The 20,197-nt window shown below is 45.2% G+C and overlaps 1 protein-coding gene and 1 long non-coding RNA gene across 2 annotated transcripts; one reads left to right on the top strand and one right to left on the bottom strand.

Annotated features, from left to right (window-relative positions):
- Positions 1–1,737: 1,737 nt before the first annotated feature.
- On the bottom strand, positions 1,738–7,219 carry LOC147577626 (uncharacterized). Its single transcript, XR_015240457.1, has 2 exons — positions 6,487–7,219; positions 1,738–1,830 (listed from the first exon to the last, which is right to left on the bottom strand). It is a non-coding gene; the product is annotated as an uncharacterized LOC147577626 (long non-coding RNA).
- A 245-nt stretch (positions 7,220–7,464) lies between these two features.
- On the top strand, positions 7,465–14,455 carry HMGN1 (high mobility group nucleosome binding domain 1). Its single transcript, XM_086675987.1, has 6 exons — positions 7,465–7,617; positions 7,966–7,998; positions 8,085–8,114; positions 8,198–8,248; positions 11,630–11,758; positions 13,583–14,455. The coding sequence occupies exons 1-6, from the start codon at positions 7,603–7,605 to the stop codon at positions 13,628–13,630; spliced, it is 306 nt and encodes a 101-aa protein (XP_086532113.1). The 5' UTR covers positions 7,465–7,602; the 3' UTR covers positions 13,631–14,455.
- The last annotated feature ends 5,742 nt before the right edge of the window (positions 14,456–20,197 follow it).

The following is a 20,197-nucleotide window of genomic DNA, read 5'->3' as shown; positions in this document are numbered from 1 at the left end:
AACAACAAAAGAATAAGAAAGGGCACATGCCCAGATACCATAAAAGTGAAATGAAATGACATGAAATATAAAATAAAAAGAAATGAAATGAAATAAAATAACAATCAGTACGATGAACTGCCAAACAGGCAACCTTGTAATAACAATAATTCCAATTATCTAAGAACAATTATGTAGTCACGCACCCATAAAGTTTGCAAACAGGCTAGAAACATAACTACATGGTGACTTCTACAACTATCTGTCATCTTAGGGCTCTCTCTGTTCTGGCGTTTCTGGCACATTCAGCGCAGTGATCATCAAAAGCTCCATATGGGGGCCTAGGTTTTTGCTCTTTTCTGCCACCCTTGCACCTCCCCCTTCCGCAGCAGTGTGGATATCCAACAGAGTGGTGAACGGTAGGCATTCAGTGTTCCCACCATCTTGGGAACCTTCTCTTGCTCACAGGCTTGTCTCACACCTACCCCGGTTTATCATGTCTTCACTCCCTGGACACACTGGCCCAGAGACTGGGCTTCTGGAGACACAGCACGGTAGGGCACAACGCAGTGGGGGCTGGAGATGTTTCATTTCCTCCCCTCCCCTACTTTCTAACTTCAGTCTGGTTTCTGCCCTACCTCTCACTGACACTGCTCCATCAGGACAATCGGTGACATCCTAGTGGTCAATGTAGTGGGCACTTTACAATCCCCCCTCCACACCCTCTCCACACCCCTGCACCCCTCTTCTTTCATCCCTACCTGGCTGGTTGCCCCCCATCCATACAGCCTAAGAAACGCACCTGATTCTCAGCCCATTGCCCTCTTTGTCCTTCCTGACAGAACCCTTCTTTTGTTCAGGTATCCACTCCCTGCACCCCTGGCCCTACCCCCAACTCCGGGGGTGGGGGGAGCTGATTTAATCTAAGGGTGGCCCATTTCCCCTCGCATGTCACCCAATTCTGGCCAGCAAGTAAAGGCAATCGAGTAAGGGATTCTGGGGGAAAGGGGCTTCTTTCTCTGGATGTTATAAACTGGATGTGATGTGCAGAATTCCCCTTTCAACTGAGAATGAAGCCAATTCGGAAAGAGGCACAACAACTGGGAGAGAAAAACTGGGACTCTGATAACACATTAAGCTGCTGAATCCCCCAGTCCAGAACATTCTACAGTGGAGGAGCTTCCATTTCCTTATTGCTCATGCTGATACGGGTTTCTATTACTCATAGCCAAAAGTCTCTCTCGTCTCCTTCGCACCCAGTTTAGGGAAGAGCCCTGTCAGTTCCCCCCACCAAAATATATCCCAGATCCTTCCTTCCACTGGTCTTCCCCACAGCCAACATTCATTGGCTCGACTGCTTTACAACGTCTCACCTGCAGTGCCTTCTTGCGACAACCTGACTTGACGTGGGACCTCTCAGCCTGACCGCACCTCTACTTGGAGTCCAGACCAATGACGTCAGTTCCCCACTACAGCCCGTCATTGCTTCTGTCTTGCACTTCCTGGCCGCTGCTTTCTTCTCTAACCCTGTTTCCCCTCTTCAGATACACCAAGGTCCATCCTACTAGCTGTTTCCTCTGTCCAGAAGCCTTCTCCTTCCGAGCCATCAAAGGCCCAGGACACCTTACCCTTCCCTTGCGCCCTGAGAGGCCCCTGCCTGACTGTCCTGTCTACAGCAGCCCCGCTGGGCAGACCTCCAGCATGCTCTATATTGTGACAACTTTTCTTCCTTCAAGGCACCATCACTATGTGAAAGTATCTTGCTTACTTCTTTATTGTACTTCCTGTAGAACGAAAACCCTGTGAGGACAGATGGCTTGGCTCCTGTGTTCACTGCTGTCTCCCCAGCACCTAGAATACCAGACAAGGTAGGCAACCTGCTTACTGTTATTGATTCTCCCCGCCCCCTCGATTCCCTCAGAACCCTGCCTGTCCCCAGCAGTTCTTACATTAGCCTTGGGATCCACCTCTCTAGAACTCCTCAATCACCACCGCACCATCCACCAGTCAGCATCAATGCAGGGTTTTCCAAAGTGGGGCACGTGGACCCCCGGGTGGAGTAGTGGAGAGGATACTTGTATACAAAGATCCTGAGGGTTCTTGAGGAATTTTTAAAATTTCGTGTTTTCATGTGATTATCCAACATTCTGGATCATCCAGTATAGATTCCCACTTTTTTGCAGGGGGGTGGTGCACAAGTGAGCAAGGGGTAGAGACAGGGAGAGGGAGAGAGAGAGAGAGAAGCGGGACTCACCGGGGACTCGTGTTTTACTCAAAGCGGGGCTCGTGTTCACACGAAGAGGGGCTCGAGCTCACCCGACGTGGGACTTGAACTCACCAATGGTGAGATCATGACCTGAAGTCAGATGCTTGATGACTGAGCCACCCAGATGCCCCATTCCCACTTTTGATCAAGCCCTGCCTCGTTCTAGTGCCTGTGTTGGGTGTGTGTTTAGGTTTAGCAACAAGTGGGACCAGCTTTCCAATTTTATAGGAAAAGCACACAGCCATACACGGTTATACACTGCAGCATCCTTTGAAGGATCAAAAGACTGGCACTATTTGAAAGTCAACAGAGAATTGGTTTAAAAATGTTTGGTACATCCATACAGTAGGATATGATTCAGCAATAAAAATGTGCTAATAGGAAACAGACTGCATTAAGTGAAAAATGCAAGGTGCCAAGGAGAATGGAAAAGCAAGGGGTGGGGGGACAAAAAGTATAGATTCACTTGCTTGTATATGCACAAAACATTTCCGGAAGGACACACAAGCAGCAACATTGGTTTCTCCCTGGGAAAACTAGATATTTAGGAGCACAGAAGTAGAACAGAGCCTTCTCTGGAAATAAATCTGAGCCCTTAGAATGTTGAAACACATAAATAGTTCTTTCAAAAATAAATGGAAATACAAAAAGTGGTGTCTGCAATTACCCTCGTTTACTCACAGGCATCACAAACACCTTCAGGGGCCAGGCAGAAAATACGGCTGAGACGGACTTCAAGCTGTATTACAAAGCTGTAATGATCAAGACAGTATGGTACCGGCACAAAAACAGACACTCAGATCAATGGAACAGAATAGGGAACCCAGAAATGGACCCACAAATATATAGTCAACTAACTAATCTTTGACAAAGCAAGAAAGACTATCCGATGGAATAAAGACAGTCTCTTCAGCAAGTGGTGCTGGGAAAACTGGACAGTGACATGCAGCAGAATGAACCTGGACCATTTTCTTACACCATACACAAAAAATAAACTCAAAATGGATGAAAGACCTAAATGTAAGACAGGAAGCCATCAGAATCCTTGAGGAGAAAGCAGGCAAAAGCCTCTTTGATCTTGGCCGCAGCAACTTCTTACTCAACACGTCTCCGGAGGCAAGGGAAACAAAAGCAAAAATGAATTATTGGGACCTCCTCAAGAAAATATGGGTGAGAAAAATCAGCAGGGCTGGGACACTGGCAAACTGGACAGAGTGCCTCTTTATAAGTTACAAGGTCAAGGGCATCCCATGGACTGCACACAAAGGAGGCCAGGGGAAGGTAAAGAGCTGAATCTGTATGTGAAATTGTCTGATTTTGACATGTTGCTTTAAAAAAAAAAAAAAATCTTTAGGGGCGCCTGGGTGGCGCAGTCGGTTAAGCGTCCGACTTCAGCCAGGTCACGATCTCGCGGTCCGTGAGTTCGAGCCCCGCGTCAGGCTCTGGGCTGATGGCTCGGAGCCTGGAGCCTGTTTCCGATTCTGTGTCTCCCTCTCTCTCTGCCCCTCCCCCGTTCATGCTCTGTCTCTCTCTGTCCCAAAAATAAATTAAAAAACGTTGAAAAAAAAATTAAAAAAAAAAATCTTTAGGGGCGCCTGGGTGGCGCAGTCGGTTAAGCGTCCGACTTCAGCCAGGTCACGATCTCGCGGTCCGGGAGTTCGAGCCCTGCATCAGGCTCTGGGCTGATGGCTCAGAGTCTGGAGCCTGTTTCCGATTCTGTGTCTCCCTCTCTCTCTGCCCCTCCCCCGTTCATGCTCTGTCTCTCTCTGTCCCAAAAATAAATAAACATTGAAAAAAAAAATCTTTAAAACTTTATTGTTATGTATCCAGAAATGTATATACTAAGAGCACAGCTCAATTAACACAAAGTGAACACAACATCCAGACCAAGAAACCAACATCCAGACCCAGAAATAGAACATGATCAGCCCCCTAAAGTCTTTCTCATCCAGCCACGGGCTCGCCACCCCACCCTCACACAGGAACTAGTTTCCTGACTCCTAATGGACTAGATTCATTTCCCTGCCTTTGGACATTATGTAAATGGAATCACACTGTACGCATTCTTTTGGAGCTGCATCTATCTGTCAACCTGTGTTTGTGAGATTCCCCTATTGTGTTGTTGTGTGTGACTGTAGGTAGCTCTTTGTCATTGCTGATAAGACTTCCATCCGTTCATGCAATTCATGGGCATTCCAGTGCCAATTCATGGGCATTTCGGTTGCTACCAGCTGGGCCTATGAAAATAAGCCAGCTATGAATATTCTACATCATGTCTTCTGGTGAACGGATGTAAGCAATTTTGTTGGGCATATTTCTAGGAGTGGAATTACTGAGGCATGGAGTGCTTGCTTACCTTTAAGAGATACTGCCAAATGGTTTTCCTATCGAATTCTTGTTCCTCCATGTTCTTATGTGGGCCAATTAAAAAACACAAAACAAACAAACAAACAAACCTGGTCCAAAGCAAACATCTGTAGGCCACCAGTTCGTCACCTCTGGCTTCGTGCAGCTTTAATTTTCATGGGAGAAAGTTCACGAGTTAAGTTCAGATCTCAGCCCGTCATTCCCTTCGAAAGACCTTTCAGCATCTCCTTGGATAATGGCCAAACTCAGCTTGGCATCAAATGATCCCCTGCAGTTTGCCCTTTTTTTGTATTTTGTCTCTCTTCTCTAATTGTCATTGGCCATTCTCCATGTGTCCATCACTGCCACTTAGCAGGCCCTGGGGGACCGTCACATTCTAGTAAGTCCACATGCCCTGGACTGTGCTGTCCCCTGCCTGCGGCTTCCCCTTTCCCTTGCCAGGATGATTTGGGTGCCTTCTCTCCTCTAAACTACTACCCAGAGTCTTTACCCTACACGTCCTGTCTGCTGTCTCTCTACCCCAAGGCCTAACATAATGCCTGGCACAGCACAGGTGCTCAGTACATGTCTGTGCCATAAACTCAGGGGCTGATGTTAATTTTTTTTTTTTTTTTTTTTTTTGTAATGCAGATAGGAGTGAGGAAAAAAGAGAAAAGGATAAATTTTAATCTCACCCTGCTGCTAGTTGTTCTCCACAGAGGCAACTGCTGGCACCATTTTCTCATGAATTCTTTCTGAGTTGCCTAATGAATGTATAGCTTTTTTTTTTTTTAATTTTTTTTTCAACGTTTATTTATTTTTGGGACAGAGAGAGACAGAGCATGAACGGGGGAGGGGCAGAGAGAGAGGGAGACACAGAATCGCAAACAGTCTCCAGGCTCTGAGCCATCAGCCCAGAGCCTGATGCGGGGCTCGAACTCACGGACCGCGAGGTCGTGACCTGGCTGAAGTCCGACGCTTAACGGACTGCGCCACCCAGGCGCCCCTGTATAGCTTTATATTCAATATAGTTACATATTCAATAGACACCACGAGGGAAAAAAAAGGCAGAGAACAGAGATGGGGAGTTGCAATTTTAAACTGAAAGGTCAGGACAGGCCCTAATTGAGAGGGTGAAATCTGTGCAAAGACGCAAAGCCCCAAAAGAAGAGAGCCATACTAGTCTGAGGCAGGGCATTCCAGGCAGAGGGAACAGCAGGTGACAAGGCCCTGAAACAGAGGGTGCCCAGCCTGTTTGAGAAGAGGAAGACGAAACAGAAGGACCATCTGTGAAAATCAGTGAACTGGGCCAAACTGCAGGGGACTTTATAAGCCACTCTAGGACTCAGACTTTCTTGAATGAGAAAGGAAGACGCTAGTTATTGAGATCAGGAGGTACATGGTCTGACTGGTGGTTTTCAAAATTCACTTCCTCTATAAAGAGCTGGCTCATTCTTTGTTGTAGTTCACTATTACACCATGCGAGGGGCCACAGTTTAGCCAGGCCCTTCAAATGAGGGACATTTGATCTGTTTCCTATCTTTTGGTTGCAGAGTCCTCCAACATTTCCTTCTTTCCAAGAGTTCCGGCTGACAATTCTGATTAAAAACTTGTAACCTCACTCAATTCCTTCTTCTAAATGTAATTTTTATGGCGCCTGGGTCGTAAGTCGGCTAAGCCTCTGACTTCAGCTCATTATACTCCGGCTCAGGTCATTATCTCCCGGTTGGCGAGTTCCAGCCCCACGTTGGTCTCCGTGCTGACAGTTTAGAACCTGGAGCCTGCTTCGGATTCTGTGTCTCCCCCTGTCTCTTTCAAAAATAAACATGAGAAGAATTTTCTAAAAAACCTAGTTTTCTTCTTCATTAAAGAAATGGGGTAACAGGTGAGCTCACTGGTTCCGGGGTTCCCGGCTCAGCCTCCCAGCGTGATGCCCTTTTTCCACTTTAAAAAGGTGCTTAGGTGAGCAACCGGTTAAAAACGGGCTGGAGAGGGTGGGCGTGCTTCCCGCTTCACTTCAGGGAAGGAGAAATCGGCCGCCCAGGAGTCTGCGAGAGGGAGGGCACGTCCTGGGGACCGTGGAGACCCCGGCCCCTCAAGGAACAGATGATCTAAAGAAAGCGACACAGAAAGAGCTGATCTAGAAAAACCGCGCAGCAGAGACTGGCCTCCGGGGGCCGCGAGCCCAGAGACGTCGCAAAGACCCGCGCCTGCGCAGTGGCACGGGGAGCTGAGCCCGCGCGCCAGCGTTCCTTCCCACGACCTGCCTTCCGGCGCCTGCGCACTGAGGCCGGCTTCCCGAAGGCCTGTGAAACTGGGGCCCACAGATAGTCCTTCTTGCCGACCGAGAAGGGAGAATTGGCTCGTACTTGAATCCATCGTCTCTCCCTTCCCAGTTTATTAGACTAACTATAAATGCCCCATTCCCAATACTCCTAAAAGGGACGGACTCAATCCCTGACGCTCTCTGGGCGCCGGGGGAGCCCAGGTAACTAGGGAGGCTGTGGGTGGGGCCACTCGGCGATCACGTGGCGGAGCTCCGCCAATCGCCGCGCAGACCGCACTTTGCGGCTCGGCTTCAAACAAACTACCGTGAGGTGAGAGCGGCCTCTGGGGCCCCGCCCCCCTCGCCTGGGTCTGGGGCCCCGCGAGACGCCGGGCGGGGGTGGGGGCGCCGGGAGCGGGGGCGGGGCGCAGTGGTCGAGTGACGGCCCGCCTCACCTATTCCGGGCGCGGGCCGCGGCGCGGTGGGCCTCACAGCCAATGGGCGGGGGCGGGGGCGGGGGGCGGCCCGGCCGGCGGGGAGGGGGAGCCAGCGGCCGGGGGGACGCGGGGGGAGGAGGGGGCGGGCTCCCAATCCGGTTCCATCCGGTTCTCCCACCGCCCCCGCCGCGGGTCGCAGCAGCTCCGGCGGCGGGAGGAGCGGCAGCGGCCAGGCAGCCCAGCTTCGCGAAGGCTCTCGGCGCGCGGCGGCCCGCAGGCACCCGGCACGCGCCCGCCCCGCCGCCACGATGCCCAAGAGGAAGGTGAGCGGCGGCTCGCACGCGCGCCCTCCGCCGCCCGGCCCGCCGCGGCGCCCCGCGAGGCTCAGGTCCCGCCTCGCCCACGGCGGCGCAGGGCCCGGCAGGCGGCCCGGCGCCCGCGTTGGGCGGGCGGGCGAGCGGGCCGCGCGCTCGCCCGGCGGCGGCGGCGGCCGCCCGGTCGCGATGTTCTGGAACGTTCGGCGGCCGAAGAGCCGGGTGGGAGATTCGAACGCGGCGGCGGGAATCCGCTGACGTCACGCGGCCGGGCATTGTTCTCGCGGGCGGGCGCAGGGCGCGCGGGCACTTTTGTTTGCGGGCTGCGCCCACTGGTCCGTGTGCTTCCTTCCGCAGGTCAGCTCCGCCGAGGGGGCGGCGAAGGAGGAGGTAAGAGCCCGCGCCTGTGCCCGGGGGTGGGGCCCATTCGCACTGCCCCGCTCACTCCTTGCTCCTTTTCCTTTTTGTTCCTAAAGCCCAAGAGGAGGTCGGCGAGGTTGTCAGCTGTAAGTAAAGCGAGCCCGGTAAGCGTGTCTTTTCCGTGGGGTCGTGCCCAGTGAAGACACTCAGTGCTACCTTTGCTTTTCAGAAACCTGCTCCTGCAAAAGTGGAAGCGAAGCCAAAAAAGGCGGCGGGAAAGGTAGGTTTCAAACTTACGGGACCGCGGTGTGTTCGAAATGCTGCAGCGCCCCTCGACGCGTGACTTTCTCTTAATAAAAAGTCATCAGCGTCGACTCTAAGGTCTTGTGACATTGTTGGTGACTAAGATCTTGACTTTGAAAGTCTCAGAGTAATCAGATGTTACACTTGCCCGAAAAGTGGAAATTGTCTCCTGTTTTCTTATTGAAGTTTTATAATTGCAGCGACAATTTTTTTTTTTTTTTTTTTTTTTACTCCTTGGCCTGGGTAAACAATAATGGATCTGGTCCTACTGGTTCACGGGAGCGTAACGCATTACCTTCATTGTGCTGCAGAATTCAAGACTCAAGACGAGTGAAAATAGTAACAATTTTGATATCTGGTCTTTGCGTTGTACGTCACGGTTAGCGTTTGCCCGTTCGATGCATACTTGTGCCTACTTTTGTGACGGTAAACATCAAAGCCAGGATCGCGACCGGGAGAAAGGGGATACGTAGGTTTTGGTGTATAAAGTTCTCAAGCCAAGGTGCAGGGAATCCCGTGTGCAGGGGTAAGGGGTTTGTTTTGGTGTTCTGGAGGGGGAACAGCTGTGTTCAGAGGGGTACCCTACATCTTTTCCCCCGAAGAAACTTTTGAGTTAATCCTAAACGACATTATAGTTGTCTCCCTGGAGTAGATTCGAGATTGGGTTGTTCGCTTTGAAAGTCTTTGGAATGAAATTGTTCTTGAGTATGTGTTTGAAAGGTTGGGAAAACAAAATCTATGTAAATCATTATAACTTTGATTTGAGGTGGAGCATCGAAACCGCCCTTTGCCAAGCCCTGTGGTCTTCAGGGGAAATTCATGGTGTGATTACTGTTCACTCACAGCTTAAGTGAGAGTTTGTGGTGTTAGGCCCCTTTTCTAAAAGCATAGATGGAAGCTTAGCACTGCATAGGCCAAAGGTTTGTTTTCAGTTTCTTTATTTAAACGCTGTACAGAACTGAGAAAAATCTTAACTTTTCCCGTAGAAAGTTCCATTTTTTTTTTTTTTTTAAGTATTTGCAGAAGGTGTAAGCATGGTACGTTAATTTAGTATTTTTCACACTAGAGGATAAAGCAGTACATCTTTGTATAAGAAGTTAAAGTAGCCTGGGAACTTTCCGTGAATGGCCAAGAAAAATAGTGGATCTTGTTGCACGATGATAGAATGAGCTATGTACTCTTATGACCCGTCTTTGATGCTTTTGAGTTCTTTCAATAAACCAATTTGCTGAAGAAGTATGATTGTTTCCCTCTTAGGTTTTTTTGCTGTTCCTTGTCCTATATTTTGATTTACTTTACAAATTTTTTTGGTGAAAAAAGTTATCCTCATGTTATCCTCACATTTTATCCTCAGTTGGGTTTGGGACATCAGGTGTAATCACTTTTTTTCTTTCTGTCCATGAGAGGCCAACAGGAGGTCTTCCTTGAGGAACAAATTTGTCAACTCAGTTGACAAATTTTCCTTTGCCAAAGGAAAAATGTGGGGTTGGAGGGCTTGGTTTTACTTTACTTTCTAGAATACATTTTTCGGAGGCAATCCAATTCAAAGCCTGAGTGGAAGGTAAATATTTTGATGTGTTAATTACAGTGTAGACACTTTTTTTTTAATGTTACTATTTATTTTTGAGAGAGAGAGGAGAGAGTGAGCGGGGGAGGAGCAGAGAGAGGGAGACACAGAATCGGAAGCACACTCCAGCCTCCGAGCTGTCCCCACAGAGCCCGATGCAGGGCTCAAAACCCCGTGAACTGTTAGATCATGACCCGGGGGAGCGGAAGTCGGACGCTTAACTAATTGAGGCACCCAGGTGCCCTGACACAGTTTTCAAAGTATGTGTTTGCCACTGTGTATGTACTTATAACTTGTATAAAATTCTCAGAATTATTTTAAGGGTTGAAACATACGTATGTTAGGAAAACATTGATTTGTTTCATCTGTCTTGCCATAGGTAATTAAAAGCGGTATTGTTTTAGTCCAGGTTATTGTTGTATATTTTGTTTCCATTTTTAAGGTTTTTTACATTTCTACATTAGTGCCCTAGTGGTTACAAAATTAATGAGAAATCTAAAGAGATCAGATTACAGAAGAATGGTTTTGTAAGTACAGAAGTGATTGTGATACTTCACGGTACCAGTATGAGCGGTGCTGTCCTGAATATTTATATTTATAATTTATAGGTTTTTTTTTTTAATTTTATTATTTTCCCTCATGTGAGTATTGACACCTAACAAGGAAACTTAGTCTTTAAAGTTTATTTACAGAGAGGGAGAGGCAGAATCTCAAGCAGGCTCTGCACTGTCAGCACAGAGCCCAGTGTGGAGCTCAAACTCACGAACTGCGAGATCATGGGCTGAAGTCGGTTGCTTAACTGACTGAGCCACCCGGGCAGTCCTCAGAAATTATAGTTTATTCGTGTATTATTAGTGGCTGTCATGCCATCTTTATATATGGAATGCCATCATTGGTTTAGAATACATTATACTGGTCCCCCCCCTCCCTCCCCCCTGCCGCCCCCTTAGCATTGAAATCGTTTGACCTGTTTGCATGTCTTTGTGGCTGTTTAATTCAAATATTGGTCAGTACTGTTAGGTCTCTTTTATACAACTCCCTGGTGACCTAACTTAATTTAGCTGTTGCTGCATTCTTCATTTACAGGGAATAAATGTCAAGATTTAAACTCCTTCCCCGTTGATGGAGGGTATCCAGAAACACTTTAATATTGCTTAAAAGTGGTTTACATTTTTGAACCTCTTTTATCGTCATACTAATACCTGTGCTTTTCAGATTTTCCAAACATCTGAATGAAAACGATAAACTCAAAATTGATCCTTTTAGCTACTCATTATATAATATCAAGGGATTAGCTGTAGCAGGATAGTCAACCTGACCACACAACATGGTGCTGTGTTCAGGTGAATGGTCTTACTGTGAGGGTGAACATCTTGTCAGGACAGTGGATATATGACAATTTGATCATTATTCAGGCTTAAAAGAAGTTTGGGGATGGGTAGGGTTACAGTGGAAAGAGATTTCCTCCTTTGTTTGCTCATGTGGAACTTCAGAGAATAGTGGGTGATTGAGAAGGCAGAGGAGGATTGTAGCTCAGGCTTTAGGTTTAGAGAACAGAAGTCTAATGAGGCTCGATAATGCCAGTACGGTTAGAGTTCTTAGCGAACGATGTTGTCCTGACTAGTGGGGATGGACCTTAGAGTGTCTTCCGTAAAAGATGTGTCCTGGATCTCAGGCTGATGTGTGACATCGTGTTGACATTGCAACTCTTGTGGGGATACTAGCCCTATAGCAACTGAGAAAATGTTGGTGCCAAGTTTTTACTTAAAATATACTCTTACTGTATCCTAGGAGAAATCTTCAGACAAAAAAGTGCAAACAAAGGGGAAAAGGGGAGCAAAGGGAAAACAGGCTGAAGTGGCTAACCAAGAAACAAAAGAAGACTTACCTGCAGAAAACGGAGAAACTAAAAACGAGGAGGTCAGAAGTGCTGTGTGTTGATTTGACTCTGAACCATAGATAATCTGTTGTATGTTTTTATGTAGCAGATGAGACCGTATTTATTGTTGTCTTTTTCTTACAGTGTTAACAAAGGTTTGTACGGTAACATCAAATGAATAGACAGATGGCTTTTATTAATTAGATATTTAAAATCAGTAGGTAGATGATTTTTTTTAAAGGAGTGAATAAGAACTTTTAATATGCTCAGAATTTCACCAGTAACAAGTTCACACAAGTACAGCGTATGTTGTACGCAGGATTCGTTATAATAACTACTGACGTGAGTTAATTTTTAAAAGGTTTAATATACCAAATGGTGTAACACTCATTTTTCTTTCATGTTTTGGGATATTGTTTAAACAAACAACCTAGGCCCTTATTTTTGAAATTGCCATCTATAGAACTGTTAAAAATCATGCTTTTATTTTGGATATTGCTTCAAAAATGTTTTGAATCCATTCCTCATTTGGGACATTTTTCCCACTTTCATTTCAGATAAGTCCATTTTTCTTAAAAGTGGCTACTTGTTTTAGGATTAAATAATAACTTAGATCAAGCAAATAAAAAGACTTGGTGTCCCTAATCGTTACGTTTTTAAGCCACGAGAAGAGGCCTTTTCTTAAACAAATAGGCCACAGGTTTCAATAAATAGTTTTTCTTAAGCCAAGCATTTTTTTTAATGTTAATGGTTAAACTTGGAAAGATAGTGTATGGTATTTTAAAAACATTTATAGATCAAATCTTAAAACAACAAACCACTTGTTTCTAACTTGTGAAATCTGTTGCCACAATTTACTTTTAATTTGTAGTTCTGACCACACATCAAATATCCGGTGATGTTATGATGAGATTACTAATCTAGCTGTTAGGGAAGAATTTGACCATCCGGTACATGTTATCACACTACACTTGATTCTTAATATTCATGGCGGTTGTGTTCTAGAAGGTTGTGTGAATACTGAAAAATTGCGCATGGAGGAAATACGACGTTAGATTCTTAGCTGCACTCTGATCACGTTTCCATCAAACAGTTGATGCATAATCTGTGTGTTTCTGTTGACTACGTGTTGTTGATGCATCAGCTTTGAACTGGGCCGACAGAAACAGTACTGGAACTCAGGCCGAAATGATGCTATCCAGCATACGTATTTTCTCCATAAGGCACATCCCAACCTTCTTGCATTTAGCCATAGTAGATGGTATCATATTAGTCCAGTCAACATCAAGAAGCACAGAAAAAGAAATGTGAAATGTATGGCACTTTAAATAAACTGCAAAAAAGGCACCTGTTTAGAACTGAAGCAACCATCCCAGCTGGGAATGTGCATGTTTGGCATTGCAAAGAAAGTTTTAAGTCTATTGAAGTGCCATGAGTATTGATTTTGTGGTTGCAAATTTTAGTGAAGAGGCAAATTTACAAATACAGAATCTACATATAACGAGGGTCACCTGTAATTACATAGAAGTAAAACTTACATTGCATTAAATTTTAAAGATCTTGGAGATCAGGGGCACCTGGGTGGCGCAGTCGGTTAAGCGTCCGACTTCAGCCAGGTCACGATCTCGTGGTCCGTGAGTTCGAGCCCCGCGTCGGGCTCTGGGCTGACTGCTCAGAGCCTGGAGCCTGTTTCCGATTCTGTGTCTCCCTCTCTCTCTGCCCCTCCCCCGTTCATGCTCTGTCTCTCTCTGTCCCAAAAATAAATAAACGTTAAAAAAAAAAAAAATTTTTTTTAAAGATCTTGGAGATCGTAACAGTGACCCAGAAATCAAATATTTGATCATTATTTTTTCTTTGATTTGCAGAGTCCAGCCTCTGATGAAGCAGGAGAGAAAGAAGCCAAGTCTGATTAGTATCATATCCCATGTCTTACCAGTGGTCCCTGTCTCCCTTCTTGTACAATCCAGAGGAATATTTTTATCAACTATTTTGTAAATGCAAGTTTTTTAGTAGCTCTAGAAACATTTTTAAGAAGGAGGGAATCCCACCTCATCCCATTTTTTAAGTGTAAATGCTTTTTTTTAAGAGGTGAAATCATTTGCTGGTTGTTTATTTTTTGGTACAACCAGAAAATAGTGGGATATTGAATATGGGAGGCTTTGATCGTCTTGGGTGTCAGCTTAACATTCCATAGATGGGGTAGTTTTTATATCCTATAATACCAAGCATACTAAATGGCAATTTGGAGTCAGTCGTGCATTTAATATGTCTTGAACATTTTAAATTACTTCTATTCCCATGTTGTTTTTGGTAGAATTGTTTCCTAAAGAAAACCACTCCTTGATCTTGGCTCTCCCTGTCAGAATTTTGTGCATTCTGTAACATCTTGGTCGTGGTAGTCCAGTTTCCTAGTAACTTTGTTAATGTGCTGTGCGAGATTGAAAATTTGAGTATGTAGCGTATATGACATTAAATTGTGAATTAATGGGACTTAACAGTGTAACAGCATATCAACATTTGAAGATACCGGTACTTGATATACTGTTAAGGGAAATTTGCCTCCAAATTTTAAGCTGGAAGGTCACTGGAGTAACTTTGAGAAAAGAACCACAGCTACATGGTTTTTTTAGGTTTTCGGTACGTACATTAAGAATTATGTACAAATTGAATTGTCTGTACTGATCCTCAGAACAACAAATAAAAACTCAATTATGAAAGAATTTCTTGAAGCACATAAATTAAGTTCTGGCTTATATTTTATTACAAGAATTTCCACATTTGTTCTTGCAGAGTTTTCTTAAAATTTGAAAGTGGAGTATTTAATTTTTTTTGTAATACTTGAACATGTACAGTGTTCTTTGAAGATACTTTGGCCTAAGTTGATTTAATAGTGAGCAAATGGTCCAGCGTCCTCTGAAGCAAACGAAACGTAACTCTTTGTTCTTCATATGAAGTGAGTTTGTAAGTACTGAGTAAGCTAGAACTGCATCTACTGTGGTTTGTGTTTGCATATTCTGAGATTTGCTCTCATATATATCGTATTTCTGCTCTGCCGTGTAAATGGTCTTCAAGAGGTAGTATTGGAGACCTGTGCCGAATCGGCAAATGCACACACGGCCAGAGAAAGCACCAGGCCAGGGTTACCACTGAACAAGGGGAGACCTGGAAACCATTTAAACCTCTCAGCACTTGACATGTTATTTTGCCCTGGAGTGAATACTGGGGGGCAAGAATGCGCTGGAAACAGGAGTCCCCAAGGGCTCACACCTCTGCTAAGACTGTCCCACGGGAGTGGCTATTTTGAGCAACTTCATAGGGAGTGGGGAAGTGCGGCCCCTTCGTTGGAACTACGGAACGTCAGTGGAAAGAGGATGTTGACCTGGGATGAAGGGGCGCCCACAGGAGGGCTGTAGTAACCCCTGGGGAGGGGGCAGGGCCTGGGAGCCATGTTGCCCAGTTCTCCGTGGTCCTCACTCCACAGAGGGCCTGGAGGCAGGATAAACAGTTGCCTGTAGTTTCTAAGTACAGATAGCACAGGGTTTGGGTATGTAAATTTAAGCACTGAACTGAAAACATTCTCTCCCTGTGCAGGGATACTTGATAGAATTTTATTGTACCAGAATTTCACTAGCACCTGTCTATTCATAGCAGTTAAAAGTGGTCTCCAGGCACCTGCCTGGGTGGCTCTGTGGGTTAAACATCTGCCTTCAGGTCACAATCTCCCCACTTGTGAGTTCGAGCCCCACATCAGGCTCTGTGCTCACAGCTCAGAACCTGGAGCCTGCTTCAGATTCTGTGTCTCCCTCTCTCTCTGCCCCTCCCCTGCTCACAGTCTTCCTCTCAAAAATAAACATCTCTAAAAACCAATGGGAAGAAAACTAGAATTTTAACCCTACGACCCATCTTGTACGACCTAACGCTCACCACCCCTAGGAACTGATCATTATTTACAGTCACAGGTTTTCTCGGTTCGGGACTTCCTGCTAATAAAGAGATTTACTAGTATAAGAGAGTTTTGTTTTTACTTCTTTCAGGAAGATTTATCTAAGATTATCTTCTTGTAGAAAGATTGGGAGTACTAGATCCTACCTGCCTTGAGCATCCTTTTCTGAACAAATGAACCCCCACCTTATTTTATGAAAAAGCAAGCTACTTTGAGGCATCTTAAATTTTTAAGTTCTCTCTGTAGCCCGACATGATGCTTGAACTCACGACCAAGAGTTACATTCTCTGCCAACTGAGGCAGGCACCCAAGGCGTATTTTCTAGAATCGGTACCTACAAAAAGTTCTCTCTTCCTCTAAACAAGTAGTTGTGAGCAAAAAGAACTGAAAGATAAGAATGCTTGAATGGATGTCAATTCAGACATCCTGAAAGGACAGGGAAGATAGCTTTTTAATAATGCAAACAAATCTGGTTTCAATTTGTTAACTAGCAAAACCAGTAAGAACACTTCATTCCCTTGGCTTGTCAGAGGTTCAGTTTGACCTTTCAAATGTGGGTTAATCAGAAGACTGACTGCTAGAACTTGGTGCCTTGTATGACGACCTGCCAATCATGGAGGCCCCAGAGAAAAGATGGTCTGTTGTAGCACCGTCAGGGGAGAGTGTGCAAAAATGTGGGCATGGGTACAAAAATTAGGGAGAGTAGGCTGGTACACGGAGGAAGGTATGTATATATGTGTGTGATTGAAGTACACAGGTGAGTCATACTGGGGGAAAACTCAAATGCAGACAAAAGCCAAAAGCACCCATAATTCATTTACTAGGCATCTATTTTATTTCTTATGTGTTACTTAGTTTTGAGAGCGCGCTCGAGCAGGGGAGGGGCAGAGAGAGGAGAGAGAATCCCAAGCAGGCTCTGTGCTAATAGTAGCAAATGGGGCTCGAACTCAAGAACCGTGAGATCATGACCGGAGCTGAAGTCGGCCGCTTAACCGACTGAGCCACCCAGGCACCCCTAATGGTTTTTTTAATGTTTATTTTTGAGAGAGAGAGAGAACATGAGTGGGGGACGGGCAGAGAGCGAGGGAGATGCAGGATCCAGGCTCTGAGCTGTCAGCATAGACCCTGACACAGGGCTTGATCCCACAGACCTGGAGATGGTGACCTGAGCCAGTCAGACGCTTAACTGACTGAGCCACCCAGGCTCCCCTCTAAACAAGTATTTTAAAATGCATTTTTCTCAGATTTAAATGATGTCATTATACATCCTATTCTGTAATGTTTCTTATACTGTGAACTTGTCCCTATGTTAATAAATATACTTGCATAGCATTTGTAAGCACTGCATAGGATTTTATTTCTAGAATATAATTAGACATTTAGATGTTTTGTTCCCATTAAATAAGCACTGTGAAACCAAAATATGGATAATTTCTCTTGATCCTTATAGATCCTAAAGGTACATCTGCCTGGCAATGGTGTTACATGAGTTTGCAGCAAAAATATTTAATTTTAAGACGGTTAGAAATTTTAAAACATTAGGCTTAGGTAGATGATGAATCAAATAGATGATGGAAAGTAGCTGGGTTTTACCTCATGAAAAGTTGGGATATTAAAAAAAAAAAAGTTACCTTGAAAGTAAAGTAAAATCATTTAATCCCAGAAGCCAAAAGTAATTATTTTAGATAGGTTAGAATTTATTTGTAAAATGTTTTAGCACTTGCTTAATAGTTCGTGTGACTATGCCATAATTTGGTCGTTACAAGTGGAGTCTTTTTCCCTCAGTGATAACTTTGCCTGTGCTCGAAATCAGTACAGTATACTGAACCCCACACACCAGTTAACCGTGTCCAGTAGCCATCAAACCATTGCCAATCTTGTCCATAAATACTATCTATAAACAGGAAAACAAGATGCACAGAAAGCATATAACGACATTTCTAATAAAAATCGTTCAGGGGCCCTGGGTGGCTGAGTCGGTTGAGCGTCCGACTTCGGCTCAGGGCATGATCTCATGGTTCCTGAGTTCGAGCCCCGCATCGGGCTCTGTGCTGACAGCTCAGAGCCTGGAGCCTGTTTCAGATTCTGTGTCTCCCTCTCTGCCCCTCTGCTCACACTGTCTCTCTCTCTCTTGAAAAAAAAAAAAAAGAAAAGAAAAAGACTTAAAGGGAAATCCAGTGGAAATGTGGGGGAAAGCTGTCCCTTCTAATTTTCTAGCAGCCACATTAAAAAAAAAAAAAACAAAACACGGGTAATGGGGTGCCTGGTGACTCAGTTAAGGGTCCCACCTCTGCTCAGGTCATGATCTCACGGCTGAGCTGGTGAGTTTGAGCCCTGAGTCAGGCTCTGTGCTGACAGCTCGGAGGCTGGAGCCTGCTTTGATGCTCTGTCTCCCTCTCTCTCTCTCCCTCCCCTGCTTGCTCGCTCTCTCTCTCAAAAATAAATACTTCAAAAATTGTTCAAAAGAAATAGTTCATTTATTTTTGAAGTTCTACACATTTTGTCAAGGTTGGATGCAGATTCACTTGAACAAGAAGCTGCAATTTTTTAATCCAGTGTGGCTAGTTCTGTCTCTCGAATCAAAGTATTCCCTTCCAAATGCTGATTCCAAATTGATTTTAAAAAGCAAGTGGGTGTTTTGAAGTTTCCTGAGGGCACGGAAATGTAAAGTGATGTGATTAATGATGGGCACTGGGGAGAAGGGAAACAGCATAGGGAGGAAACAGATACTCCCTATGCGGTGCGAGTACAGACCTGCGTTAGGGACGGTCGCAGTGGCCGCTGTTCCCATCTTCCTGGTTCTTCCTGTGGAGGAATGTGGCCCCACAACGGAAGGGGTGAAAGGGAATCGGGCCTTAACTGAAGTGCCAATCATACCTTTCTCAGAGGGTCCTGAGGGGCTAAAGCAACATCCAGTGCACAGTGTCCAATAAATGTCTGATGCTCTTCCTTTCAGTGATCGTCCCAGCTTAGGGTAACTAAGTTCCTGGTGCACTTTCCCCCTTTTCCAACAATACAGATTGCTGAGTAAAACCTTAGAAAATACCTCGGATTTGGGGCGCCTGGGTGGCTCATTCGGTTAGGCGTCCGACTTCGGCCCAGGTCATGATCTCACGGTTCAGGGGTTCGAGCCCCGCATCAGGCTCTCTGTTCTCAGCACGGAGCCTGCTTTGGATCCTCTGCCCCCCTCTGTCTCTGTCCCTTCCCCACTTGCATTCTCTCTCTCTCTCAAAAATAAATAATAAAAACATAAAAGAAATTACCAGATGGGATTAAAAAAAAACACCTCAGATTTAACTGACTTTTTAAAAAATTTTTTAATGTTTCATTTTGAGACAGAGACAGAGCATGAGCAGGGGAGGGGAAGAGAGAGGGAGACACAGGCTCCAGGCTCCGAGCTGTCAGCACAGAGCCTGACGCGGGGCTCGAACTCACAGACTGCTAGATCATGACCTGAGCCGAAGTCGGACACCCAGCCGACTGAGCCACCCAGGTGCCCCAACTGACTTCAAGTTGAGCGTGAAACTTGCGAACTCCTTCTCATACCGTCCGGCTGGGTTACCTTAGTGGGACACAGCATTACCTCCACCAGACTTTCTTCACCCCCCGAACCGCCAGGACTACTACCTCTGCAGTACACGCTTAATTCATAACCCAATTGTGTTAATATTAAATTTTGCCTCTGAAAGCCCTTGATGTTGCCCACGGAAAATACGAGTTGAACAATGCATAAAGGCCGATGGTAAATTCAAGTTATTTACGAAAAGATTTAAATACGCTAATCTGTTACGCGTGACTCAGAGGAAACGTTCAGAGGCTTGCATGCTTGGATGTGTCTGTGTAAGGATGTGGCTGCATATTCAAATGTGCAGGAGGATCGCTTCCACCAGTGCTGATTTGGGGTTTTGCAAAAAAAAAAAAAAAAATCTATATATATATATATATATATACACACACTATATATAAAATATATAGTATATGTAAATATATATACTATATATAAAATATATATAATATATAAAATATGAAATATATACAATATAAATAAAAATATATAAAAATATATATTTATATATATTGGAAGGAGTCTGAACTGTTGTCGCATAATGTCTCACTTTTTGCTTCACTCTACTTATCTCATTGATCTTTGAAACCAAAGGAAACTAAATGTTAAACTAATTTAATTGAGCTCATATGAATAAAGTGGTTTCCCAGAAATCAGGATAAATGGATCCTGGGTATGTGGCAAGACAGCACGGCCTTCCGAATTTCTGGGACTCAAAATGGGTCTTGGTCAGCCTCAAAAATTAGCATTTTTCTGGGGGCATTTGGGTGGCTGAGTTGGTTAAGCATCCGATTTCGGCTCAGGGCATGATCTCACGGTTTGTGAGTTCGAGCCCCGCCTCGGGCTCTGTGCTGAGAGATTGGAGCCTGAGCCTGCTTCGGATTCTGAATCTCCCTCTCTCTCTGCCCCTCCCCCATGCACACTCTGTCCCTGTCTCTGTGTCTCTCTCTCAAAAATAAATAAACATTAAAA

Source organism: Puma concolor, chromosome C2, assembly GCF_028749965.1.
Source record: "Puma concolor isolate L17-30 chromosome C2, mPumCon1.1.hap2, whole genome shotgun sequence".
Classification (NCBI taxonomy): domain Eukaryota; kingdom Metazoa; phylum Chordata; class Mammalia; order Carnivora; family Felidae; genus Puma; species Puma concolor.
The sequence above is the reverse complement of the archived record's forward strand: the minus strand, read 5'-3'. Positions and strand labels throughout refer to the sequence as shown.

Bases quoted from the DNA above. Each gene is read 5' to 3' on its own strand.
- HMGN1 (XM_086675987.1), top strand. The intron at 8,249-11,629 runs GTAGGTTTCAAA...ACTGTATCCTAG, and splicing joins CAAAAAAGGCGGCGGGAAAG to GAGAAATCTTCAGACAAAAA. The intron at 11,759-13,582 runs GTCAGAAGTGCT...TTTGATTTGCAG, and splicing joins GAGAAACTAAAAACGAGGAG to AGTCCAGCCTCTGATGAAGC.